Below are 27724 nucleotides of genomic sequence, written 5' to 3' on the forward strand. Positions count from 1 at the left end.
CTTTAAGGTATTACATCAATCTTTGAAGATACCATCCAGAAGTAAAGTTTCATTTTAATAATCTCAGGAAGGGATTTCACAGATTCATAACCAGGAAATGAGAGTTCAGTTTATGAGATGAATAGGGCCTGACTTTCTCTGAGGCTTCTGATGCTGCACCAAGGTGCCCCATATTAGAATAGAATTTTTTTTGCAGAAGCCATTCTATCAAGATAATATTTATTCTCTTTTTAGAGCTAAGGAGTTGGGTGGCAATGAGTGTTATTAATTTCTATAGGTAAGAAAATTGAGGCAATAAGAAATCACTAGTGTTGAACTTACAAGAAATAGGTAACTGACTACACTTGCAGATTCAAGAGGTTCTGGTGAATTCACAACCTCCCCCCAAAGCTCCCTTATATCTGGGCTGATTTATGAACTTTCAACCACTGCTTTCAATTATGCTTTAAAAACTGTAAAAATACAGAATCTCCCAGGAATGACTATAGTTTTACCAGTCATTTGTATATTAATAATGATCAAATCCTCTCTTAAGGCAAAAGAAGTGCCAAGGGAAGCAAAGGAAACAAAACAGTTGGGCACGTCATAATTTTGTATATGGTGGAAAGGTCATATACTAAGTACAGAGCATTTTGTAATAAAAAGAAATGAAGTAGGTACCCATTTCTTTAAAAGCAGGATCCACAGATCCTGCTAATCACTCAACTGATATTTTTAAATGACAAAATGACTTAATTTCCCCTTTAAGCTATGGAAAACTAAATATCTTGATAGTCTCAGGACAGTGGCCCAAGTGGATTTAATTGGTTGCTTTGATAAATCAATAATGCTTAAGTATTTAGTCCATTCCATTTAAGACCGGGATAAAAGTTTCTTTCTTGATGCTTTCCTTGGTTAACATGCCCTTTGCTGAGCCTCTTCAACAGTTAACACCATCCTAATTACTTTGCATTTGTGGAAAAACCTTGCATTTGTGGTTATTTATGGTTGCCTCATGGACATGTTTGGTTTGGTTGATTGTAAAACAAAAATCTCAACATTTGCAAAGGACTTCACAGTTTTTAAGGCCCTTTCATACCCCTCATCTCTGTTCATCCTCTCAAAACATCTATGATGGATTTACTGTCATCCTCATTTCATAGCTGTAGAGAGGCAAAGAGAAGTTAATAATAGATACCATTTATCTAGGTCAGCATCCCGCGCACCTTATCTCCTTTACCCCCACAACCACCTGGCGGCGGTTCTGGAGCTCCGAGCACGAAGCCTCCTATTAGACAGAGCTCAGGTTCAGGCACAGTTGGACAACACGCTTCTCAACTTCCAGTGCGCCAAGGAGACCCTCCGCCAACCAGGGGAGGCCTAAGGAGAAACCTGGTTAGGAAGTGGCCAAGAAGAGGTGCAAGGCCAGGTTTTCTAATTTCCAATTCAGTTTTCTTTCCACTACTAAACACCCACTCTCGCCAACAAACACCGAGTGCCTAGCAAACCGGGGTACTGGACTACGCGACCAAGACCAAACAGAGGGGCTCTTACTCTCAAGGAGTTCACCTCTACATCAGAGAAGATTAAAAAACAATAATACCCGGGTTCGATTCCCGGACCATGCACCCCCAAATAATAATAATAACAATAATAATAATAAGTAAGGTCTCTCCCCATCGCTAACACTTCGTGAGTGAAGACGTGTAGAGTACCCCGAGGCGAAGGGTTGAGAGAAGGTCCAGCTCGTAACTCCCGTGAAGGGAAGCTGAAAAGAGAAGACAAAGCTTATGGGTGAAGAGTCTGACAAAACTGGCGACCGTCCCACCTGTCCTAAGGCGATGGTTCTGAATTCCGAGCAACCGTTACTCGCCCTGAAACGAAGGCCCCAAGAACCCGCAGCAGCTCCCGCGCCAGGCCAGTAAGGCCACCGCCGAGTCTCCCGGGCCTCGCGCCCCTCGCCCGATTTGATTGGACGGTGGAGGAAAAGGGGCGTGCCCCTCCCCCCCCCCCCCCGCAAGGGGCGCGCGTGCAAGCCGGCAGGGGGTTTCCGCAGAGACACCCAGGGGCGAGGGGCGGGAACAAGGATGGGGTGGCGGGGAGTGGTGGTGGGGGGAGTGGCGGGGAGTTGGGGGGGGCGGGCTGGTCGCATCGCGCGTGCGCACCTCGGGAGGCGGCAGGCTGGGGGCTGCTGGAAGGATTGAGCAGTTCGAAAAACGGGTGGGTGTGTGGGGAATGGGTGTGGGAGGGGCTGGGGGTGTGCGAATGCGCGTGCGCGTCGGAACCCGAGTCGCGGGAGGAGGTGGGAGCCCAGGAGGCAGCCGAGGGGGCGGGCCGCGTCCGGCGCCACGTCCGCAGCCAGAGGCCGCCGCCGCCAACGGAGTCTCTACGCTCTGCAGCCTGCGGAGGCGCTACCGGAGCCCGCAACTGCCCGGGGCTATCTCAGTAGCCGTTGCCGCCCCAGGTTGCCTCAACCCTTTTTCGTGCTGTCCGTTCCCTCCACCTGGCCCCAGCCCTCAGCCCCTGGCCCTGGCGGTGAGTAAATCGCGATGGGAGGGCGGGGGCCGCTGGCCTGGCTTCCTGCGCTCCTCTCTTGCTCTTGCTTTCTTCCGTTAACCCACCCTCCTGCGCCTCATCTTCTCTCTGCCGGGGCCTAGCTGCCCCAAGCAGGGCCCTTGGAGGCGGGGGGCACTAAGCTGGAAAGAGCGGGGGTGAAGCGAGATTGGAGGCCGGATGGAGGTTTGCTGGCGGGCCTCTCCTCTTTCCGTGTCCCTCTCTCCCCTCGCCGTGGTTTAGGATTGGGGGCTCTTGGAGGTCTCCGCCTGATTTCTTAGCTCCTTGGGGGCAGGCCGCACGAAGGTTGGGGCGGGCGTCCACGGACGCCTGGGAGAGGGGATGCGGCAAGGGTCTTGTGTTCCGGTCTTCCCCGACCTACTAACTCCTGACCTGTTGATAAACCGCTTGTGTTGGGTGTAGGCAGAAGTTGCACACAAGACTTGGCCCTCTGTGGGCATTCCCTGTGCCTTCCAGGTAGGCAGGCTCTACCCCCACGCCTAACCTAAACCTAGAAAGTGTGGGAAGCTAGAGGGGCGCTGGCGGCGCCAACGGGTGACTGGGGAGCGTTGGAGCATCCATCAGTGCTGCTGTTGCCTTCCTGGTTGAAATGAAAACTGTTCCTGCTCTGCACATGCGGCTTCAAGACTGTTCCCAAGCTCCTTCTTCCAACCAGGTTGTCTCTCCTAAGCCTTTCACAAAGAAATTCTGGAAAGCTGAGGTGGGGGTGGTGCTGGGTATACAACGTGGAGCGAGGGGAGGAGGTTCCGAGCTCAGCCTTCGCCACGGCTCCACCAGGGTCATTTTCTGCCTCTCCTGCCACGTCACTCCCTCTGCTAAAGAAAAAGAGTGTAGCTTGATGGTGCCTACAGGGATCAGGGGGGAAGAAGGAGCCGCCCGCCCGGAGAGAAGGGTTAGAAACACCCAGAGAAAGAGGAGAGTTGTCGATTTATCACGCCTTCTTCTGTGAAAGAATTTCAAGTGGATATTTGTGCTAATTCCAAATGAAAAGACGATTTATTATCTGTGGTTTTGCAGTGTATGCTATTGCTTAGTCTTTAGAACTTCCACTGATGTGCGCGTTTTAGAGGGCTCACCAGGAATATTGATATTTCACTATCCAATATGTGTGTGTATGCCTGCTTTTTAAAAAAGAAAGGGAGAAGTAACCTGTAATAAGCCCATGTGCATCCTGTTTTGCCTTTCCCACTTTTATATCTTTAGTCTTCGTTATAACATATGTACCAGACACCAAGTTCAGTAAAATTTGTCCATGTATAGAAAACATCGTTAAGACAAAGTTCAAGTGGTTACTATATTAGGCAAATACATTTGCAGGTCTTTGTGTGTGTGTGTTTTATTTAGGCTTCTCTAGATTTTCAGGAAAATCTTTACCTTTCTTTGTTTTAGTCATTGAGTATTTGCTGTTTCCCTACTTCCTGAAGATATGGCACTGAATTACATATACACTTCTTGATAGTAGGGCCTTTGCATTCTTATTCACACTGAAACCTTACTGCCTAACAGAGTGCCTGCCTTATAGTAGGGAGGCAAATATCTGTTGAACTAATGAGGTATCATTTAATGAAGATGAATGCTGTACTGTTTGTTCTCTGGCTTGCCAGAGTATTGTAGTGCTGCTTAATATTTCATATAAGGGCACATCCAAAAATTGCCATTTTGATACTTACTGTGAGTTGTCATTACATGTGCACTTAGAAATTTTACTGATAGGTTATTTTTTTCCCTTGTTCCAGAGCACTTTGTTGCCAGATTCAGGCCATGTCTCCTCAGCTGTTGACTTAGTGATTAGGAGCCATCTTTAAAAGTAGCCTGTACAGGGTAGTGATTAATTAGAAAATCCTAAGAAAAGTGAGCTGGGGTTAACCTATGATTTTTGGTGCATGCTTACATTAAAACTCTGTATAATATATATATAATTTTATAAATATATTTTCGAAGCTCCATGTAGTTATTTGACGAAGACCCTAAAACATGGGAGTGAGAATGTGGCAATGTACCTATGTATATATATATATACAATACCTAGGAGAATTTAGCAAATTCATTTGTAGTCTTTTTTCTTACATGGGGAAATTAGCACTTACTGTTAAATAGGTATTTTGAAGTGGCTTTGAAAGTAAATTGTTATGCACTGTATTTTGTAGATAGGTTTTAAACAACTTACTTTATTTAACTTGCTTTGGTACATAGAGGAGTGATATCCATAGATGCATTTGTTTATTGTTTCCAGACTTTGTACCCATTGTAAATTAAAACATTTATATATACAGTGTTACTGAAATCCACAAACAACCTTGATTCATCTGTTTTCCTTTAAAAAAAAAAGAAGGCTCCCGAGAGGTATTTGTTTACTTATTTCTATTATTGGAATAAATTACCCTCTAGAGAATAGTATTGTTAATCCTTGCTCAATATATTTGCTAGCTGCTTTATCTATGATGCTGTTGTACTGGAAAAGTATTTTTTCTTCCTTCTAAAATGCTTAAGATAATTGCTAATGAATTTGCGTACGTGATAGATGATAGTCTATAGTGAAGAAGTCTTTTCCATTTCACAATTTTTTAAAAAATCCATGTAGTTTTAATTGCTCTACTAATAGTTTGTTCACATATTCAGGACCAAAAAGTAAAACTGATTTATGTCTGTAGAATAATCATTTGTGCTGATCTAAAAGTTTTTTCTGTCTTTCTTACCTTCCTTAGGAAAATACATTTCTAACAGAAACTGTGTGCATTATAAGTTCCTAGACAGTGTGTGTGTGTATGTGTGTGTGTTTGTGTGTATGGAGTGAATGATTCACTAAACTGATTTTGGAAAAACATATTGCCACTGGATTGTAAACTCTAACCCAGAGCTTACATTCCTGTGTATACTTACTCACAGTGAAATTTCAGTGTGTAACAAGGTGCCTGGCACGTAAAAGAAACTCACAACAAATATAATAGACACTCAAAACAACAAGTATGTGTTGAACTAATGACTCAGTGACTTTAATGATGTTTCATAGACTTAGTAATTTTGTTTAATGCCATTGACATTTTAAATTGTCAGTTTGACAGTTTTATTCTCAGTTGTTACTTAGTCTCCATTTGTGTATTTTTAAATTTTACTAGCAGATTACTTTTCGTAGTTTTAGAAGATTAAGGATCAATTTGTATTCCTAATTTCCAATTTAAGAGGAACAGGTCTCCTGTAATTATGATAATGAATATGATACTAATATAATAAGCATTTCTCCTTAGTAATAAAGGGCTAATATCCAGGAATTTTGGCATATATATGTGTGCAGAGGTTGGATATGGTTCGTGTGAATAAAAAGTATAAGATGGTACTATAGATTGTTAGGATTTTGGTGAAAATACTTTTATAAGGTAACTTGGTATCTTATAAGATCAGGAATCCAGAAAAGAAAATATATTCCAAATACTTGCGGCTTTTATATAATTTTTATTACCTTATGAGGTGTAGAGTAATTTTAGTATTACAAACTTGCTATTATGATCTATAAGTATACCAGAAACCCAAACATTATAGCGAGGTATAGCTATAGTAATGTTCAAGAAACCTAGACATGAACAAAAAAAGTCAATCTCTGTGGCCCTCTAATAGCAAATTCGTTTAGTCTTGATATCTGATCATCTGGCTTGACAGGACTCCAGATTTGCTATATCTGGTTTATAGATGTTGGTAAGTAGTATTCATAATAAATAATATATTGTTGAATGTTTCTATAAATGTAATTGCATCTAAATTCGTACATGCCAAACTTTTCTACCAAAAGTGCTCCATGTAAGGGCTGTAGGGAGTGAAACCATGGGATTGAAAGTGTGATTGGGCTGGGAAGGGGCTGCTAAATCTGAGCATGCTCTCAGAAGCATCCCCATGCAAAATTTCTTGAAAGTCTAGTTATCTTAAAAATAAATTCATTTTTCATTTTAATTTCTAATTAATATGCATTTAAAAACAAAACAGTGTTGTAAATTGAACTTCTAGTAAAATGGATGCACCATGTCTCTTCTGTGGCTTCTTGAAGCTCCTGGCATACCACTGTATACTCTAAAAGAGATACGTTTGTAAAGCAAAACTGGAGCTTAAAATTTTATAAAAAGTGTGTATATATATATATATATATAAATTTAAAAAAGTGTATATATATATATGTGGAGAGAGAGAGAGCTAAACAAACCATATGTTGGTATGCATATTTTCTAGTGATGTTTAATGTGAGTACAAATGATAATTTTTATCCCATTTATTCCACAACACTATGTAGCAGCATAGAATAAAAATATATGAACAAACTGGCAAAATATAAATAAGATATTCGCATTGCAAAACAGGGAAAATAGAAATCTGAGGTGGAGGTTATGAGGGCATGTGGAAGAATGGGGAGATGGGATACAGCTATGCAGGCTACAGGAGCCTGCCTCATTGGGCTGGGATTTTAGCTACAAGTTTCCTGGAAGCCAAAAGGGAAGAAAGAGAGACATCACATCTTTGTATCTTTTAAATAGAAACAAATACATGGATCTCAAAGAGAAGAAAATAAATATTTATGGGAAAGAAAAGGTTTTTCTGAATAATTACTTCTAAAGAAAGTTTCAGGTGGCACTTCATATCAGAGCCATCAGATAATCTAGTAGGTACTGACTTTAGCATTGTTAGAGAGTATATGTAGTAATAGGGTGTATAAGGCTGTTTGTCAAGGACATGACCGTGAACAAAACTCTGTGATGCTATTTTTTTGAGTCAACATAATGTGATTCAAGTTCATTGTTTTTCATATGATCAGTTTGATCTGTGGCTAAAAACCAGGTATAACGAGGACTAGATGAACTGCATAATCTTTTTTTTTCTTTTTTCGGTAACAGCTTTATTAAGGTATAATTCACAAAATAGGTCCAGTGCCAGCCCTGTGTGTGGGACGGGTGTGGTAGCTGCAATGGGGAAAGATACTGCCTAGCTTGAATTGATCTGTGGCCTATTTGACACCCAGCAGAACTTTACTAGCCCAACTTCATAGTGAAAATGCATATTAAGTCAATCATTCTTGAGGGATTCAAGTCCTGTGGTTTTGACCCCCTCTTTAATGCTATCACTGGTTTAAGTAGCAGTGGAAAGTCCAACATATTGGACTGCATTTGCTTTTTTTTAAATTCAACATAACATACAAACATAAACATTCTTACCATATGATTATTACATTCTTGATATATAATCAATAACTCACAATATCATCACATAATTGTATATTCATTATGATCATTTCTTAGAACATTTGCATCAATTCAGAAAAAGAAAATGCAGGAAAAATTCATATATACCATACCCCTTACCCCTTCCTTTCATTGATCACCAGCATTTCAGTCTACTAAATTTATTTTAACATTTGTTCCCCTATTTATTTTAAATCCATATGTTTTACTCATCTGTCGGTAAGGTAGATAAAAGGAGCATCAGACACAAGGTTTTCACACAGTCACATTGTGAAAGCAATATTATATAATCATCTTCAAGAAACATGGTTCCTGGAACACAGCTCTACATTTTCAGGCAGTTCCCTCCAGCCTCTCCATTATACCTTAACTAGAAAGGTGATATCTATATAATGCATAAGAATAACCTCCAGGATAGCCTCTTGATTCTGGAATCTCTCAGCCTTTGATACTTTATTTTGTCTCATTTTGCTCTTCCCCCTTTTGGTGGAGCAGGTTTTTTCAATCCCTTGATGCTGAGTCCCAGCTCATTCTAAGGTTTCTGTTCCACGTTGCCAGGAAGGTCCACACCCCTGGGAGTCATGTCCCATGTAGAGAGGGGGAGGGCAGTGACTTTTCTTGTCGTGTTGGCTGAGAGAGAGGCCACATCTGAGCAACAAAAGAGGTTCTCTGGGAGTGACCCTTAAGCCTAATTTTAAGTAGGCTTAGCCTATCCTTTGTGGGATTAAGTTTCATATGAACAACCCCCCAGATCGAGGGCTCCGCCTATTGCTTTGGTTGTCCCCACTGCTTGTGAGAGTATCAAGACTTCTCCACTTGGGGAAGGTGAGTTTTCCCCCTTTCTTGCCATTCCCCCAAGGGGGTTTTGCAAATACTTTTTTATTCACTGTTCAAATCACTCTGGGATTTATCGGGGCATCACTCTGGACAAACCTACATAATCTCATGCCCTACTCGAGGTTTCATATACTTATGGTGTTCAGTTAAACTGTCCACATAAGTTATATTAGGTAATGCACCAGTTAAATTATAAATTTTGTACCAGATAAATATTTTTTGCTTTAGTCTCACACATAAGTTAAAGTTTTAAAATATTAATTACCATCTATTTTCAGTACCCTGCAGTATTGACATTCCCTTGTTCTCCCTCATGCAAAAACATTTTAAAATTTTGAACTGCATAATCTTTAAAAATATCTTTTAGGAACATCACTGATTTCCAAGACTTAAGAAATACGTATTTTTGTTTAATCATAAAAGGCATACATACTTACTGTGGTCAATTAAAATATAGATGTCAACTTTATTTCTGCCGCCTAGTGGCAGCTGTTGTTATCATTTTACTGTACCTCTGTTCAGTTTTTTTATATGCATTTTTAAAATAATTGGATCATATGGACTATGCCTTTTATATTCTCTAAATACTTCAATAGCATTTCCCTGTGGTATTTGATCTTCATAAATTATTTTAATTTTTATTTATTTATTTTTTGGAGGAGGGTAGAATTGCACGCACTAGGAATTGAACTCGAGTCTCCTGCATGGCAGGCAAGAATGCTACCAGTGAACTATCCTTGTACCCCCCTTAAATTATTTTAATGTCTGCATTATGTAGATGTTTAAGTATCTTATAAATTCCACATGACTGTACTCATTTGACAATTCATTTCCCAGTATTTTTTGTTTGTGTATTTTGCTATTCTTTTGTTCAACTCTTAAATATGAGCAATCCAGCTAAGGTAATCAGTCTCCTTCTCTCTTTTCACTCATTTTCTTTATTGTATCATTTCAGACCATTCCCAGATCCCCAACTCTAACTTGGGCTTTAAGCCTGAGTCTCAAACCCCTGAAATCTAATTACGTGTTAAACATCTCCTGTGGACTACCTGAAGTCATCTCAAATACTCCTTGTTCAAAAACAAGTCCTTCATGCCTCTTGTTGCTCAGATATGGCCTCTTTCTCTCCAAACCTAACTCTGTAAGGAAAATCAGTGCCCTCTCCTCTACATGATACAAGCCATTCTGGAGTGAAAATTTCCCTGACAGCGTGGGGCAGGACTCCAGGGAATGAGTCTGTCCCTGGCATCCTGGGATTGACAACACTTTCCTGACCAAAGAGGGAAAAGAAATGTAATAAAATAAGGCATTGGTGGCCCAGAGAGGTCAAATGGAGTCAAGAGGATATTCTGGAGGCTACTCTTATGCAAGCTTCAGTTAGGTAGTGCTAATTGTGTGTGGAGTCTTATATATTGCTTTACCTGTTCTTTAGAATTGGCTGAAATGGTCCTGGTTGGGGTTTGGCAGGTCATGATAGGAAGCAGTGTGTAACTGAAGTGACCTCCAGAGTAGCCTCTCAACTCTGTTTGAACTCTTTCTACCGCTGATACTTTATTTGTTGTACTGCTTTTCCCCCTTTTGGTCACAATGGAATTGTTGATTCCACGGTGCCGGGGCCGGACTCATCCCTGGGAATCATCTCCCACGTCGTCAGGGAGACTTTCACCCCTACATGTCATGTCCCATGTAGGGAGAAAGGCAATGAATTTACTTGCAGAGTCGGGCTTAGAGAGAGGGAGATCACATCTGAGCAACAGAAGAGGTCCTCTAGAAGTAACTCTTACGCATACCTATAGGTAGGCTAAGCCTCTCTGTTACCTACATAAACTTCACAAGATTAAGCCTCAAGATCAAGGGCATGGCCTATTGATTTGGGTGTCCCTAAAGAAAGCTTTTTTTTTTTTTTAGCTTGTGCAGGCTCCAGAAATTGAACCAAGGTCTCCCTCATGTCAGGTGCGAATACTCCCCCTGAGTTACCCTTAGGGCTCAGAACGGTTTTTAAAAAGGGGAATTTATTAAGTTGAAAGTTTATAGTTCTAAGGCTGTGAAAATGTCCAAATTTAGGCACTAATAAGAGGTTACCTTCACCTAAGAAAGGCTGATGAGGTTCGGGGTTTCTCTCTCAGCTGGGAGGGCATGTGGTGATGTCTGTCTGCTAGCTTTCTCTCCCGGCTTCTTCTTTCATGAAGATCCCCCAGGGCATTTTCCTTCTGTATCTCCAAGGGTCTCTAGCTAAGTGGGCTGTCATTGTTCTTGTGGCCTTCTAGCTTTCTCCACAATGTTTTGTCTTTTAAAGGATTTCAGTAAACTAATCAAGACCCACCTGGAATGGGTGGAGTCCCATCTCCATCTAATCAAAAATCACACCCACAATTGTGTGGGTCACATCTCCATGGAAACAATAAAAAAGATTCCACCCAGCAATATTGAATGAGGATTAAAGGACATGGCTTTTCTGGGATATATAATAGCTTCAAATTGGCACAGAAGCTGTTTCTGTTTTAATGTCCCCTTTGCCATCTTCTTTACCTAGTTGCTCATGCTAGAAACCTAATATCAGCAGAGATTATTCTTTCAACGCACGTTAATAAACAGGTGATGTTTCTACTTCTTTAACAATTTCAACTATTTGAATGTCCACCATGCATGAGATGTTAAATCTGTGACTCTGGCAGCAAACATAATTAAGCCCTTGTTCTCATGGAGTTTACATTCTATTTGGGAAACAGAAAGTAAATATATCTATTAAGTGGCAATAGAGAGAGATGAAGAAAAGAGAACAGAGTAAGGGGGAAATGATAGGGGGAGTTGGAGGAGGATTTATTATATTTATTAATTTATTATAGGATAGTCAGGGAAAGGCCTTCTGATAAGGCAACATTTGCATAAGGACCTGAAGGAAGTAAACCAGCAAGATATCACAGGGAACACCCTTTCAGGAGAGGAGGAGCAAGGAAGCCAGTGTTGCTAGAGTGAAATGAGCAAGAGATGGGTTGGAGGTGATATCAGAGTTGAAATGGGGGAAGGGAGATGGTTAGATGATGTTGGGCCATAAAAGCCAAAGTAAGCGCTCTAGACTTTATTCTGAGTGAAATAGAGAGCAGTTGGACATTTTAAAATTAGAAGTCTGCCATGGCTAGAATGAAGAGGGGAGGAAAGATGGAAGCCCAGTTAAGAGGTTTTGCAGTAGTCTAAGAGACTGTGATGTCCTGGACTAAAGTATTAGCAGTAGAGGTGATAAGTAATATTCTGGATTTATTTAGGCAACAGAATTTATTGATGATACAGATGGGAACGTAAAAAAGGAAGTCAAAGTTGACTGCTGCTTTTTACCTGAGCATTTATTGAAAGAAGAAAAACTGGGAAGAGTTCAAACTATTACTCCATCCATCTCATTGAACTACTGAAGAAACCACTTATTGGAGTTAATCTCCTTCATTTAGCTTCTTAAAGCCTGTATCTGACAAATGTTATTCTGCTCAGAAATCTTCAGGCTCCTCATTGCCTACTCACATGAGGGAGATATCATTTATATTATCTACATTAGTTTGTATATGTCTTGTCTAATCTTTTAAAATGGTGGCCTTTTTTTAAATTACAAGATGTGGAAAATAAATTTTTTTAAAAAATGGAACTGTAGGAGGAAAGGGTAAGCTTTCAGTCGGGATTTGTGGGACAGGGATTTGAAATATATGCAGTCACTAAGAAAATCACACCTGATTTTAAACTCTAGCTAAAATATGCAAGATATATGTGTTCTTACAATTTATACAGGGTATGGAAGCTTCTGTTGATCAGTTGATCAGCCGAGTGACCCCTTGAATTTGTGTGTGTGTATGTCACACACAAATTACAGTGAGGAAAAGTTAAACAAAGGTCCTCATCCTCTTGGAACTTCTGGAGGGGAAGAAAATGGCTCCAACATGGTCATATTCCTCAAGAAGGAACACATTTTCTGCCACAACTCTTGCATGTTTTGTTTTGGAATTTAGTAGTGTTCTATTTGTAGAGTTAGGACTAGAATATCTTAATTTCTGTTTTAAATCTCCTGAACAGCAAGGATTTGATGAGTTATTTGTTGTCATATAAATAACATACAAATAGCCATACACAGTTTTTGGTTGTTTGGGATTCAAACGCAGTCTGTCTGGTTCCAGAGCCTTAACTACTATGATATGATTTGTCATGATCTTACTTTGATATGTCAAAGAAAATCTATGAATGGAAATGAATGTAACTTTCTGATTTGAGGGATTTTTAAGATTAGGGCAAGTGAGTCAAGAACCCCTTCTAGCCACCTCGGCAGGTGAACTCACTGCCCCCCCCCCCCCCCACGTGTGACATAACTCCCAGGGGTGTAAAAATTTCCGTGGCAGTGTGGAACAGAACTCCCGGTATAAGCCGGGACCCAGCATCATGGGATAAAGAAAGCCTTCTTGACCAAAAGGTGGGGGAGAGAAATGAGACAAAGTTTCAGTGGCTGAGAGATGTCAAACAAGAGCCGAGAGGTTATCCTGGAGTTTTATTCTTATGCATTATATGGATATCTCTTAGTTTATGGTGTATTGGAGTGACTGGAGGAAAATACCTGTAACTGTTGAACTCTGTTCCTATAGCCTTGATTCTTGAAGATGATTGTGTAATGATACAGCTTTTACTGTGACTGTGTGATTGTGAAAACCTGTGTCTGATGCTCCTTTTATCCAGGTTATGGACAGATGAGTAAAAAAAAAAATGGCTAAAGAATAAATAATAGGGGGATAAGGAGTAAAATAAATTAGGTAGATTGACATACTAGTGGTCAATGAGAGGGAGGGGTAAGGGATGTGGGATGTATGAGTTTTTTCTTTTTATTTCTTGTTCTGGAGTGATGCAAATGTTCTAAAAATGATCATGGTGGTGAATACACAACTAAGTGATGATATTGTGAGCCACTGATTGTGCACCATGTATGGACTGTATGTGTGTGAAGATTTGTTGATAAAAATATTAAAAAAAGAACAGAGATGATAATCTCAGTCCCCCCCCCCAAAAAAAAGCACCCCTTCTAGGATTACACTGGAGTATTGATACTCTTTTGCTCCTTTTTTTTGTTGGTGATTACATAAATTGACTATTACTTTTTAAATCTTAAGTGTGTATGGGATGAGTGCTAAATTCACAAATCAGTCCAGGATTAGATTAGGTGCTGTTGACAATTGGCATGAGTCAGGGTTTTCAACTGGAACACCTAATAAGATATTTAATAGACACATGAAAAGCTACTGGACTGTGTAAGGTGTGAAGTCCTACCTTACACAGATTTAGGTTTTAAAGACATTGCAAGATGAATTGCAAGGTTAAAATTACCCTTGGGAATCCCTAATTTCTTATTATCACTTTTACGCCATTCTCATTCAAACCCTCACAATTTTTTGCATCAAATATTGAAATAGTCTTCTAAGAGATCTTTCTGCCTCTGCACTTGCTTTCCTTTTTGTTCTCCTCCACAGCAGCCAGATGATCTTTTAAAAATGTCAATCAGAACATGCCACTCCCTTGTTCAGTGCCTTTCACTGACTTCCCATCTCAGAATTATTTGTCCAGAACCTTCACCATGGCTTGCAAGGGCCTATGTGATCAGAACCTTACTCTTAAACGTCCTCCTCTGTCGCCTTTTGATGTAGTCTCAGCTGCACTCCTCTTGCTGCTCCTAGAACACCCCAGGCAAGCTCCTTCCCTGCTTCAGAGCCTGGGCTGTTGCTGTTTTTTCTGCCTTGGGATGTGACCTCACTGAGGCATTCAGACTGTTCTATTTAAAATATCACACTCTCTGCCCCTCCATAGCTGTGTATTTATTGTTTGTCCTCTCCCACTAGTGTGTTCATGTCATTATAACAGGGATTTTTGGGTCTGTATTGATCACTGTAATGTTCTCTACAACCTAAAACATTCCCTGGCCCATAGTAGGTGCTCAATATTTATTTGATTGATGTGCTGAAATACTTATTAAAATTAATCAGTTATTATATATGTAGAAATATATATATAATTTATGTGACTAGGAAATTCTTAGTTGATTGACGGGGTAATAAACCTAGTTTCCCAAGTCCGTCATAAAGGACACTTTTAGATCAATCTTGAGTTGTTTTTAATCTTTAGTCAAGTGAATTTAAAAGCAAATATTTTAAGACAGTAAAGGGAATTTGGAAAACAAAGTTTAACCATGTTTTTTTTTGTTTTAATCCGTATTTATTTTTATATATATTTTTATTAATTAAAAAAAATTGACAGACAAAACATTAAGATATCATTCCATTCTACATATACAATCAGTAATTCTTAATATCATCACATAGTTGCATATTCATCATTTCTAGAACATTTGCATTGATTTAGAAAAAAATAAAAAAGACAACAGAAAAAGAAATAAAACGATAGCAGAAAAAAAAAAGATTATACATGCCATACCCCTTACCCCTCGCTTTCATTTACCACTAGCACTTTAAACTAAATTTATTTTTACCATTCGTTCCCCCTATTATTTATTTATTTATTTTTAATTAATTAAAAAAATTAACACAGCATTTAGAAATCATTCCATTCTACATATGCAATCAGTAATTCTTAATATCATCACATAGATGCATGATCATCATTTCTTAGTACATTTGCATCGATTTAGGAAAAGAACTAGTGAAACAACAGAAAAAGATATAGAATGTTAATATAGAGAAAAAAATAAAAATAATAATAAAAAATAAAAAAAATAAAAAATATATATAAAAAAACACACAAACAAACAAAAAAACTATAGCTCAGATGCAGCTTCATTCAGTGCTTTAACAAAATTACATTATAATTAGGAAGTATTGTGCTGTCCATTTTTGAGTTTTTGTATTTAGTCCTGTTGCACAGTCTGTATCCCTTCAGCTCCAATTACCCATTATCTTACCCTGTTTCTAACTCCTGCTGGTCTCTGTTACCAATGACATATTCCAAGTTTATTCTCGAATGTCGGTTCACATCAGTGGGACCATACAGTATTTGTCCTTTAGTTTTTGGCTAGACTCACTCAGCATAATGTTCTCTAGGTCCATCCATGTTGTTACATGCTTCATAAGTTTATTCTGTCTTAAAGCTGCATAATATTCCATCGTATGTATATACCACAGTTTGTTTAGCCACTCGTCTGTTGATGGACATTTTGGCTGTTTCCATCTCTTTGCAGTTGTAAATAACGCTGCTATAAACATTGGCGTGCAAATGTCCGTTTGTGTCTTTGCCCTTAAGTCCTTTGAGTAGATACCTAGCAATGGTATTGCTGGGTCGTATGGCAATTCTATATTCAGTTTTTTGAGGAACCGCCAAACTGCCTTCCACAGTGGTTGCACCATTTGACATTCCCACCAACAGTGGATAAGTGTGCCTCTTTCTCCGCATCCTCTCCAGCACTTGTCATTTTCTGTTTTGTTGATAATGGCCATTCTGGTGGGTGTGAGATGATATCTCATTGTGATTTTGATTTGCATTTCTCTAATGGCCAGGGACATTGAGCATCTCTTCATGTGCCTTTTGGCCATTTGTATTTCCTCTTCTGAGAGGTGTCTGTTCAAGTCTTTCTCCCATTTTGTAATTGGGTTGGCTGTCTTTTTGTTGTTGAGTTGGACAGTCTCTTTATAAATTAGGATCCTGTTTTTTAATCCATTCTGCCAGTCTATGTCTTTTGATTGGGGAATTCAGTCCATTAACATTTAGTGTTATTACTGTTTGGATAATATTTTCCTCTACCATTTTGCCTTTTGTATTATATATATCATATCTTATTTTCCTTCTTTCTACAGTCTTCTCCATAACTCTCTCTTCTGTCTTTTCGTATCTGACTCTAGTGCTCCCTTTAGCATTTCTTGCAGAGCTGGTCTCTTGGTCACAAATTCTCTCAGTGACTTTTTGTCTGAAAATGTTTTAATTTCTTCCTCATTTTTGAAGGACAATTTTGCTGGATATAGACGTCTTGGTTGGCAGTTTTTCTCTTTTAGTAATTTAAATATATCATCCCACTGTCTTCTAGCTTCCATGGTTTCTGCTGAGAAATCTACACATAGTCTTATTGGGTTTCCCTTGTATGTGATGGATTGTTTTTCTCTTGCTGCTTTCAAGATCCTCTCTTTCTCTTTGCCCTCTGACATTCTAACTAGTAAGTGTCTTGGAGAACACCTATTTGGATCTGTTCTCTTTGGGGTGCGCTGCACTTCTTGAATCTGTAATTTTAGGTCTTTCATAAGAGTTGGGAAATTTTCAGTGATAATTTCTTCCATTAGTTTTTCTCCTCCTTTTCCCTTCTCTTCTCCTTCTGGGACACCCACAACACGTATGCTTGTGCGGTTCATATTGTCCTTGAGTTCCCTGATACCCTTTTCAAATTTTTCCATTCTTTTCCCGATAGTTTCTGTTTCTTTTTGGAATTCAGATGTTCCATCCTCCAGTTCACTAATTCTATCTTCTGTCTCTTTAAATCTACCATTGTACGTATCCATTGTTTTTTCCGTCTTTTCTACTTTGTCCTTCAATCCCATAAGTTCTGTAATTTGTTTTTTCAGACTTTCTATTTCTTCTTTTTGTCCAACCCATGTCTTTTTCATGTCCTCCCTCAATTTATTGATTTGGTTTTTGAAGAGTTTTTCCATTTCTGTTCGTATATTCAGCATTAGTTGTCTCAGCTCCTGTATCTCATTTGAACTATTGGTTTATTCCTTTGACTGGGCCATATCTTCAATTTTCTTAGCATGATCCGTTATCTTCTGCTGGCGTCTGGGCATTTAATCAGATTTCTCTGGGTGTGGGACCTAGCAGGTTGAAAGATTTTCCTGTGAAATCTCTGGGCTCTGTTTTTCTTATCCTGCCCAGTATGTGGCGCTCATGGTGCTCGTCTGTCTGCGGGTCCCACCAGTAAAAGATGCTGTGGCTCCTTTAACTTTGGAAAACTCTCGCTGTGGGGGAGGGTCGCCACCCGAAGCGGCTTGGGGGAGTTCCGATTCAAATCTCCCAGCCGGCCCGGGAGTCCGTGCATCGGGGGGGGGGGGGTTGCCGGCCTCCGCGGCTTGGGGGAGTGCCGGTCCAAATCTCCCAGCCATCCCGGGAAGCCAAGCGTGGCATGGGGCGCCGGCCGCCATGGTTTGGGGGAGTGCCGATCCAATATTCCCAGCCGGACCAGGAAGCCACGTGTGTGGAAGGGACCCCGGTCGCCGGCCTCCACGGCTTGGGGGACCTCCTATCCAATTCTCCCAGCCAGCCCGGGTGGCCGCACGTGCGTCGGGGGTGCTGGCCGCCGCGGCTTGAGGGGACCGCCTGTCCAATTCTCCCAGCTGGCCCGGAAAGGAGGGAGGGAGGGACTCCGGCCGCCAGCCGTCCCAGCCCGGGGAAGCGTGCGCCCCTCGGATATCTCATCGCAGCAGATTCTCCCTGCCGGTTCAGCCAGTCCAGAATGGGATACACTGTCTTTTTGGTCTCTGTCGTGGCTCCTGGAGCTGTTCTGTACCGTTTCTATTTCTTTAGTAGCTGTTCTGGAGGAGAAACTAAGACCCGCGCATCTTACTAAGCCGCCATCTTCTCCGGAAGTCTCTTAACCATGTTTTTTAATCTTAAACCTTTTATGACATGTTACCACTAAATTAACCAATATTCTGTAGGACGAAGCATTTAAAATTTTTGTCAACTAAACTCCACCTTCCAACTCTCTTTTTTTTTCCGCATGGGCAGGCACAGGGAATCGAACCCAGGTCTCCAGCATGGCAGGCGAGAACTCTGCCTGCTGAACCACCATGGCTTGCCTCCAATTCTCTTTTAATTGGTAATTTTCAGTTTAAGTTGAAGCACAATAGTAATCACATAGGAAAGCTTGGACTGTGCCTGCCTCTCTGATTAGTATTTCAGGTAAGTTTATTGTTTACTGGTCTAATTTTAAGTATCTCATAAATACTACAAATTGAAATAGGAGATGAGGTGAAATATTCTTTTGGTGGCTGTTTTAAATGTTTTCTGAATAAAATTGGTTGAGTCATAAATTAGCATGTGATAAGAGCTAGTCTTACATTTTGAAGTTAAAATGAAATGTGTGTTTTTTTTTTTAAGGAGATCATGAATCAGGCAGATAAAAACCAACCAGAAATCCCATCATACCTTAGTGATGAACCACCAGAAGGTAAGTATGTACTTATAACACTTAGTGGAAAAAGAATCCTGGTGAATTAAAGCTCTGATAATTTTTATTAAATTTAAAGTAATATAACTCATTTATCTTGTCAAGTAAATATGTTTAAAAAATAATTGAAGATAAACATTGTTTAGCCTTTAATAAGTAAGCACAGATATTAATAAAAATGGGACACAGGGCAACTTTAAGGTCTATTTTCCTGTCACAGTTTTATTCTTTTAGGACCATTTCACAAGTAAGAGCTTATTCTTTTATTTGTAAAGGGTGGGGTAGGGTGGGGTGGGATGGGGAGGAAGGATAGACTACATTTAATTGTGATGTAATGCGTACAAAAAAACACCCTAATTCAAGAGGCATTTTGGATTTGTTGTTAAACTCTTATCCACTGAAATGAGATAAAATAAAATCTCAGTGGCTGAGAGATTTCAAACAGAATCCAGAGGTTATCCTTATGCATTATATAGATATCCCTTTTTAGTTTATGGTGTGTTGGTGTGGCTAGAGGGAAGTACCTGCAACTGTTGAACTGGGTTCTAGAAGCCTTAAAGCTTGAAGATGACTGTGTAATTGTATAGATTTTACAGTGTGACTGTGATTGTGAAAACCTTGTGTCTGATGTTCCTTTTATCCAGCGTATGGACAGATGAGTTAAAAAAATATGTAAGGATAAAAGATAAATAAATAATAGGAAATAAAGGGTAAAAATTGGGTAGTTTGAAATACTGTAGGTCAATGAGAGGGAGGGGTAAGGGGTATGGGATGTACGAGTTCTTTTTTTTTTTCTTTTTATTTCCTTTTCTGGAGTGATGCACATGTTCTAAAAATGATCATGGCGATGAGTACACAACTATGTATGATTGTAAAATATGGTGGGACTGTATGTATGTGGATATTTCTCAAATAAAAATAAAAACCTATTGCAGTAATTTGGTTAGCTCTCACTATATTAATACATGTCTATGGGGTCTGCTTAATTAATTTTCCTATATTATAATTCTCTTTGAGTTTGAAAAGTGTGACATCATGAATCATTTTATTCTTACCTTTACTTCAGAAAATCCTTGGAGACACTAACTGTACACATGAATGTCTTGACTATATAGGAAAGATTACAGGCATTTTAAATTTATGATTTGGGTATAGGAAATTAATAAAATTAATCCAAATAGTGATCTCCTTGGGTAATTGCATGTTTGTACAGGATAGTCATAATACTTAACAAAGAGAATCAAATTGTAGAATTAAAGGCTGTAGTGACTGACAGAGATGAGATAGCAAATAGACTGAGATGTGTCTGAGAAGAGGCTAGGGCTGGAAGTCATGACTGTAGGTATGGTATTTTCTTCCCTACTGTCTAAAATTTTCTTCCCATATTTCTTATCTCATATTGGCAGGCAAAAATTAAATTGCTCGAAAACAAACATAATGAAAATATTGTATTTAAGCCAGAAAGAAGATGAAAGTAATCAGCTGATCAAGTTTAATTTGGGTTTTGTTCTTGTTGCTGGTGGGATGGCAGTGGGTGTTTGTTTGAAGGAAGAGCCATGAAAACTGTTGAATCAGCTCATGATTAGAAGTAGAACCATGGAATTTTGAAAAAAATAAAAAGTTAGGGCTCAACAAGAATTAACAAGGACTTTCTGAGAGAGTCAGGAAAGATATAAATAAGGACCATGCAGAAGTATAATTGTCAAAGAAGAGAACATGGCTTCAATAATGTCCTTATATGACAGCCTACTAAACAAGTAATCTGTAAAGCAGATAATTTTATGATGGTAATCATCAATATACTGTAAAGTTATTAACAGTTTTAATATTTATCTGATTAGGAAAAATTATTTGTCTTCATTAAATGTATGTGTACAAAATTTGGCATAGCAAAAAGAATTTTACCAATGAGGTATTCAACATGAGGCAGTTATCTGTTTTATCCTCAGACCAGGATTTTACCCCTTTTCATAGTGCCATTGACTTTGATTACAACAGCAGTATCAATTATTTAAAACTTTCATCGTAATTTCATAATGAATATATTCAACTATTCATTTTTATCTTCACTTTAGTAATACATCCTCAGCTATTTCTGTTTTAAAAGTTTATGTTAACTGTACAAATAGTTTTAATGAGAAAAATGGTTAATTTTATAAATTTAGTCAATTGCTATATATGTGTTTTCACACATTCCCCCCACTCCCATATATGCTATTGTGAATAACCAATGAGATTTTCCCACTTGTGATAGGATGTAAAAATCTCTAAATAATGAAAAGAAAAACTACCTCAGGGTAAATTTGTGCCTTGCGTATTACAAAGGCTCAGTTTTCACATTTTTTTTTTCTCTATGAAATATTGTCAGTTTCCCATTGTTACCTTCTCTGATAACCTTATTCTGCTAGGACCTTGTTTTAGTTTGTTAAAACAGCCAGAATGCAATACACCAGAAATGGAGTGGCCTTTAAAAAGGGGAGTTTATTAAGTTGCAAATTTACAGTTCTATGGTGGTGAAAATGTCCAAACTAAAGCTCCCAGGGAAAGACACCTTGATCTAAGAAAGGCCAATGGGTCCAGAACACTCCTGTCAGCTGGAAAAGCTTATGGTGATCAATGTCTGCTAGCTTTCTCACCCAGCTTCTTCAGTGGCTTCCAAAAGTCTCTGTCCGTGTGGGCTCTGCTCTCCTGGCTCTAAAGCTTTTTCCAAAATGGTTCCCTCTTCTTAAAGGGCTCCAGTAAGCAACCCCACCTTGAATAGGTAGAGACGCATCTCTATGGAAACTATCTAATCACAAGTTACCACCTACAATTGGGTGGGTCACATCTCTAAGGAAGCAATAAAAAAGATCCTCACCCAGCAATATTGAATGAGGATTAAAGGATGTAGCTTTCTGGGGTACATAATAGCTTCAAATGAGCACAGACCTAATTAACTTTGGTGATCTTGGTTGAACCTTTTGCCAATAATTTACTTTTCTTTGTGAGGTTGTACTTTTTCTGTGGATAAAACCTAAATTGTATAGTTACCCAATATTGTTCCATGAAGTTTAAAAAAAAAAAACAACACCATTGCTTACCTGTTGTTGCTGCCCAAATCATAGATTGAAAAGGGAGAAAAGGTGTGTATTTATTTGAGGCTAGTACAGGCAATTTAAAAAAAATTCATATTAATTATTCACTTATTGAGCTTTTATTATATGCCAGATTCTGTTATGGTGTTCCATGTGCATAAATAGAACATAAATTTCATTTACTTACTCTTGACAATAGTTACATGAGCCAAGTATTAGAATATATTTTCAGTGGATACCTGCTATTCTGATACACTTTTTCTCAGGGATTTCCATATATTACCTAATTTAATTATACAATCCTATGCATTTGATAGACAAATAGACTGATGCTTGACTTCAGTAACTTGGCACAAGCAAATTTTTATGAAATCTTCCTGCCAGTCATTTTGTGTCTGAGTTTGAGGCTGCTTGCCAAACAAACTAAAGAGAACAAATTCATGACTTACATAAATCTGAATGTTTTTATATTAATGTCACCTTTTCTGGGAGTATCTGAAGAGTTTGTTAAACTCTTCAAAATGCAAACTGATGTCTGTAAGTATTACTGAGGCAGTGATTTAAATATTAATTTTAGCTGTAGTTTGACTTGCTTATATCTGAATAAAAATATTTCAGGTAGGAGCATTATTTAAAATGATGAATAGTTTTCCTATTTTTTACATAGCATTAGGTCCTTAAATACATCATTAAGAGGCACATAGAGCAGAAACCCAAATATTTGGTTATCAAACTTTTTGGTCTTGGAGTCTTTCATACTCTCAAAAATTGATGACCCCAAAGAGCTTATGTCTTTGTAGCTTGTATCCATCAGCATTTACCTCATTAGCAATAAAACTGATAAATCTACATATTTTACTTATTTAAAAACCTAATAAATGCATTTACGTGTTAACACGACAACATTTTTAGTAAAAGTATTTTCCAAAATAAAAGCAGTTTAATAGAACACAGCTAGATTCTTGCTGCTGCTTCTGCATTCAGTCTGTTGTGTTATTACATGTCATGTAGCCTGTGAACAACTCTACTGTACACTCATGACAGAGTGAAATTGTAAAGTCAAATAGTTTTTAATTCATGGATGCCGTGAAATAGTCTCAATGATTCGCAGAGGTCCTAGACCATACCTTGAGAACCTTATTTCAGTAATAATTGATTGAAGTATATCTAGGAAATGAGGGCTAAATATATTTATCTTTTTATTCCTTCATGCTCCAATTTAGATAAAAGATAAAGCATTTTTTTTCCATAACAACAACACAACCCTACATCAAGGAAACATTTAAAAATAGGTCATTTAAAATTGGAACTCTGTCAAAGTTGTCTAGTCTCTAAAACATTTCTTCTAAGATACTAAGACTTAGCATGTGTATAACTATAGCTTTGAGGGAAGAGTTTTTCATCAGATTTGTATCTATATTATTAGCCTTATCTAACTCAACCTCCTAGTTGTTAGAAAGTCTTACATTACTTAGTGATTTGTGCTGCTCTTTTTTAAAATAAATAAATAAATAATTTATTAAACATAAACACATTCTTGCCATATGATCATTCCATTCTTGATACATAATCAGTAACTCACAATATCATCACATAGTTGTGTATTCATCATCATGATCATTTCTTAGAACATTTGCATCAATTGAGAAAAAGAAATGAAAAGAAAACAAATTCATACATACCAACCCCTTATCCCTCCCTTTCACTGATCACTAACATTTCAGTCTACTAAATTTATTTTAACATTTGTTCCCCCTATTATTTATTTATTTTTAACCCATATGTTTTACTCATCTGTCGATAAGGTAGATAAAAGCATCAGACACAAGGTTTTCACACATTGTGAAAGCAGTATCATTATATAATCATCTTCAAGAAACATGGTTCCTGGAACACAGCTCTACATTTTCAGGCAGTTCCCTCCAGCCTCTCCATTATACCTTAACTAGAAAGGTGATATCTATATAATGCATAAGAATAACCTCCAGGATAGCCTCTTGATTCTGGAATCTCTCAGTCGTTGATACTTTATATTGTCTCATTTTGCTCTTCCCCCTTTTGATCGAGAAGGTTTTCTCAATCCCTTGATGCTGAGTCCCAGCTCATTCTAAGGTTTCTGTTCCATGTTGCCAGGAAGGTCCACACCCCTGGGAGTCATGTCCCATGTAGAGAGGGGGAGGGCAGTGACTTTTCTTGTCGTGTTGGCTGAGAGAGAGGCCACATCTGAGCAACGAAAGAGGTTCTCTGGGGGTGACCCTTATGCCTAATTTTAAGTAGGCTTAGCCTATCCTTTGTGGGATTAAGTTTCGTATGAACAAACCCCCAGATCAAGAGCTCTGCGTATTGCTTTGGTTGTCCCCACTGTTCGTGGGAATATCAAGACTTCTCCACCTGGGGAAGTTGAGTTTTCCCCCTTTCTTGCCATTCCCCCAAGGGGGTTTTGCAAATACTTTTTTATTCACTGTTCAAATCACTCTGGGATTTACTGGGGCATCACTCTGGACAAACCTACAAAATCTCATGCCCTACTCACGGTTCCATGTACTTATGATGTTCAGTTAAGCTGTCCACATAAGTTATATTAGGAAATGCACCAGTCAAAATAGAAATTTTGTACCAAATAAATATTTTTTGCTTTAGTCTCACACATAAGTTAAAGTTTTAAAATATTATCTATTTTCAACACCCTGCAGTACTAACATTCCTTTGTTATTCCTCATGCAAAAACATTTTTAAATTTGTACATTTAGTCACTATCATTATACACTCTAGGCATTCCTAGATTATACCATCTCAGTTTTTATCGTCTGTCTTTCCTTCTGATTTCATTTGTGCCCCCAGGCCTCCTCCCTCTATCATTCTCACATTCAGCTTCATTCAGTGTTCTAACATTATTGTATCACAGTTAGGTAGTATTATGCTATCCATTTCTGAATTTTTACAGTCAGTCTTGTTGTTGTGCTGCTCTTTTAATGACTTTTGTCTCCTGTTATTTTCTCTCATTAGGTTCAATGAAAGATCACCCACAGCAGCAACCAGGCATGTTGTCCCGTGTGACTGGGGGTATCTTCAGTGTTACAAAGGGAGCTGTTGGTGCCACCATTGGAGGTGTGGCCTGGATTGGTGGAAAGAGTCTGGAGGTGACCAAAACAGCTGTTACAACTGTGCCTTCCATGGGAATAGGGCTGGTGAAAGGGGGAGTGTCTGCTGTGGCTGGAGGTGTTACAGCTGTTGGGTCAGCTGTTGTAAACAAAGTGCCCTTAACAGGAAAGAAGAAGGACAAATCTGACTAAAATATGGAGATACACTTGATCTCCACAGCATTATGATGCCAGTGGCATTGAATTGCTAAATTATGGACTACAACCAAGTCACCTATTTTGGATGTTTATCTTCTAATCTGCTGTGTTGAAAGTATTGATGACTGGCTTTCGTCTAAACAGAAGAGACCAATACTAGCACAGTGTATGAAGGTTTCTCATACTTAAATTCAAGCTTCTTCCCTGGTAAAATGTTACACTTATTCAGATGTAACTGAAGATATGGTATGTTTGACTATTTACTATAAGTCTGTTTCAGTTTGACTAAAAATGTGAACATTGAATTTAGTGGATGATCTTTATAAGTTTCATATGTATGTATGATGTGCCAGGTAACTCATCTGCCCCTTAAGAAGGGAACTTTAAACTACATAAACTGTACCTTTGATGTGCCTAATAGTTTCAGATGTCTTAGTTTTTTTATAACCATAGATAATTAGGACAAAGGTAGTCTTTTTTTTTTTCTTCCAAAGTTAAGCTGGTAAAAGTAGCAGGAGCTAGAAAGGTTTAAAAGAATAGATAGATGGTTTTATGATACCAAGTGTTAATCTTTTGTTAGATGTGTGTTCTATTCATGTAATCATTGATGCCTTAGGAAAGAAAACATCTTTTCTAATACCCTAAATATGTGCAATTCTTGGAATTATCTATGGATTCTTTTAAAGGTTGCCTGAAATTAATTTTCCCTCTTTAGCTAAGAATCTCAGGAGTAGTTGGGGTAAAGGCATTCCTTGCTGTCAGCGATACGATAGCACTTATTAACTGTTGTAGTTATAATCAAATTATACTTTTCAATCATACAGTATTCTTCAGCCTGGTTTCATGCTTCGTTGTTAATACACTTCACAGTGCTTAAGGAACATTATCAGCTCTGTTGGAAGAGTTTCATATTAAGGAGGAACAAATATTTAATAAATAATTTTAAGTTCTTAAGAATTACTGAATGCCTCTAAGATATAATACAAATCCTCCACACCTGTTTTATCAAGAATGTGGTCTAAATTATTTGCTGTATCCCTTTTTAAAAACAAAGCAACAACAATATGTGAAGGCTGTTTTAAATTGAATTAAATGGGCTTCATCGATTGTCAGTATAAAATAGGTACATATGCTTTGAAAGGCTTATAAGGGCTTTTAAAATGTAAGTTATCTTACAGTTAAAAGCAGCTGTAGAATTTATACCATTTTTTAAAGTCACTTTCAGACAGGGAATTGAAGTTTCTGATCATGGATAAGTGTGTCATATCTTAACATATCTCATCATGTCCCATTCATTCTCGGAGAGTATGGCTTAGCTGGAATTAATTGTTTTGCTTTTTTGTTTCATAAAAATTTAACAAATGCCCATATATATTTGGCATTCTTCTAAGGGTTAAAATCGAGCCTGAAAAATCTCAGGAGTTTTCACCTGGAAATTTTCCTTCATTACAGAGATTTGTTTGAAGAGAATGAGAGGGGCTGATGTCTTGCAGTAAATAAGTTAGAACAGCATCTCTGAGAACTTGTAACAGATCTCTCCAACACCTGAAGCTTAAATGTTTGTAAACCACTAAGGATTTTACATTAATAATTTGGATCAAGAAATAGATAATATAACCTAATTGTGAAAAGCCTTCATAAATATGAGCAGCGATTTTAAGGAAATCTGCAAAGGTTTTGAATCTTTCTACTATATTCATAACTGAAAAGTCATTAAGGAGTTTGTCCAGTACATCAGGAATTAAATGATATTTGATTCATACAGTACAATTTAAGGTATTTGTTGGAATATCTGGTCAAATCCCACCATTAGCAGAAAGGATTTAAAAAAAATAGTAATAGATGAACACTAATGGTATTGGAGAACTTGTTTTCTTCTATTTGGAAGAGATAATTGCTTCACTGCTAGTTTATATTTCTAATTTATCTTATATAGTCATAGGCTCTGCTGTGCCCTGTACCTGAATTTCTTAAGTGTAGACTTTAGTTTACTGTATGCTTGCATATTTATTTTCAATTTTGCTTGTCTTTAAAATTGCCTGAGTAAGTGGTTGTAATTAATTTCTGCTGCAGAAAAACCACCTGTTATCTTTTATGTCATCAAGTTTGTTTTAAATTCTAAACTATACCTTTGTTTAGGAGGGGCTGTGATAGCAGAGCACTGTAGAAATGTATGGTTAGCTATAGAGGTTCCTATCAAAGTGAACCTGCTGTTTGATATGTACAGCTGCACACTTGATTCTTTTCTGGTTTATTTACATAGACTAGCAATTTGACCTGTTAAACAGGATTAATTCACCTCAAGAAACTATGACATTATGAATCCTGTACTTAGTGAAATGTCAGATGAAAATAACTGATGACTGAATAAATTTTTTGTATTAAGGGAATGGGAAAAGAACCCATAAATCTGTTATAAAGCACTATGATCTGCAAAGGATGAAATGTTTCTTAAAGATCTAAGGAAATAAAGGAAATTTTGAAACAGGGTAATCTTTTTAAAATTTTTAGTTATTAAGCAGTTCAGAGAGTGATGGAGCTAGTTTTTAAAATAATTTGATA

The 27724-nt window shown here is 38.2% G+C and overlaps 1 protein-coding gene across 3 annotated transcripts; it reads left to right on the forward strand.

Moving 5' to 3' along the window:
* The first annotated feature begins 2127 nt into the window (after positions 1–2127).
* Positions 2128–27655, forward strand: TMEM263 (transmembrane protein 263). Of its 3 annotated transcripts, none has more exons than XM_077168625.1 (3): positions 2128–2199; positions 18720–18789; positions 24870–27655. In XM_077168625.1, the coding sequence occupies exons 2-3, from the start codon at positions 18726–18728 to the stop codon at positions 25154–25156; spliced, it is 351 nt and encodes a 116-aa protein (XP_077024740.1). In that variant the 5' UTR covers positions 2128–2199; positions 18720–18725; the 3' UTR covers positions 25157–27655. The 3 variants fall into 3 exon arrangements, with proteins under 3 accessions (XP_077024740.1, XP_077024739.1, XP_077024742.1); XM_077168624.1 differs by lacking the exon at positions 2128–2199 and adding an exon at positions 2287–2514; XM_077168627.1 differs by lacking the exon at positions 2128–2199 and adding an exon at positions 18348–18521.
* The last annotated feature ends 69 nt before the right edge of the window (positions 27656–27724 follow it).

Source organism: Tamandua tetradactyla, chromosome 7 (genome assembly GCF_023851605.1).
Source record: "Tamandua tetradactyla isolate mTamTet1 chromosome 7, mTamTet1.pri, whole genome shotgun sequence".
NCBI lineage: Eukaryota > Metazoa > Chordata > Mammalia > Pilosa > Myrmecophagidae > Tamandua > Tamandua tetradactyla.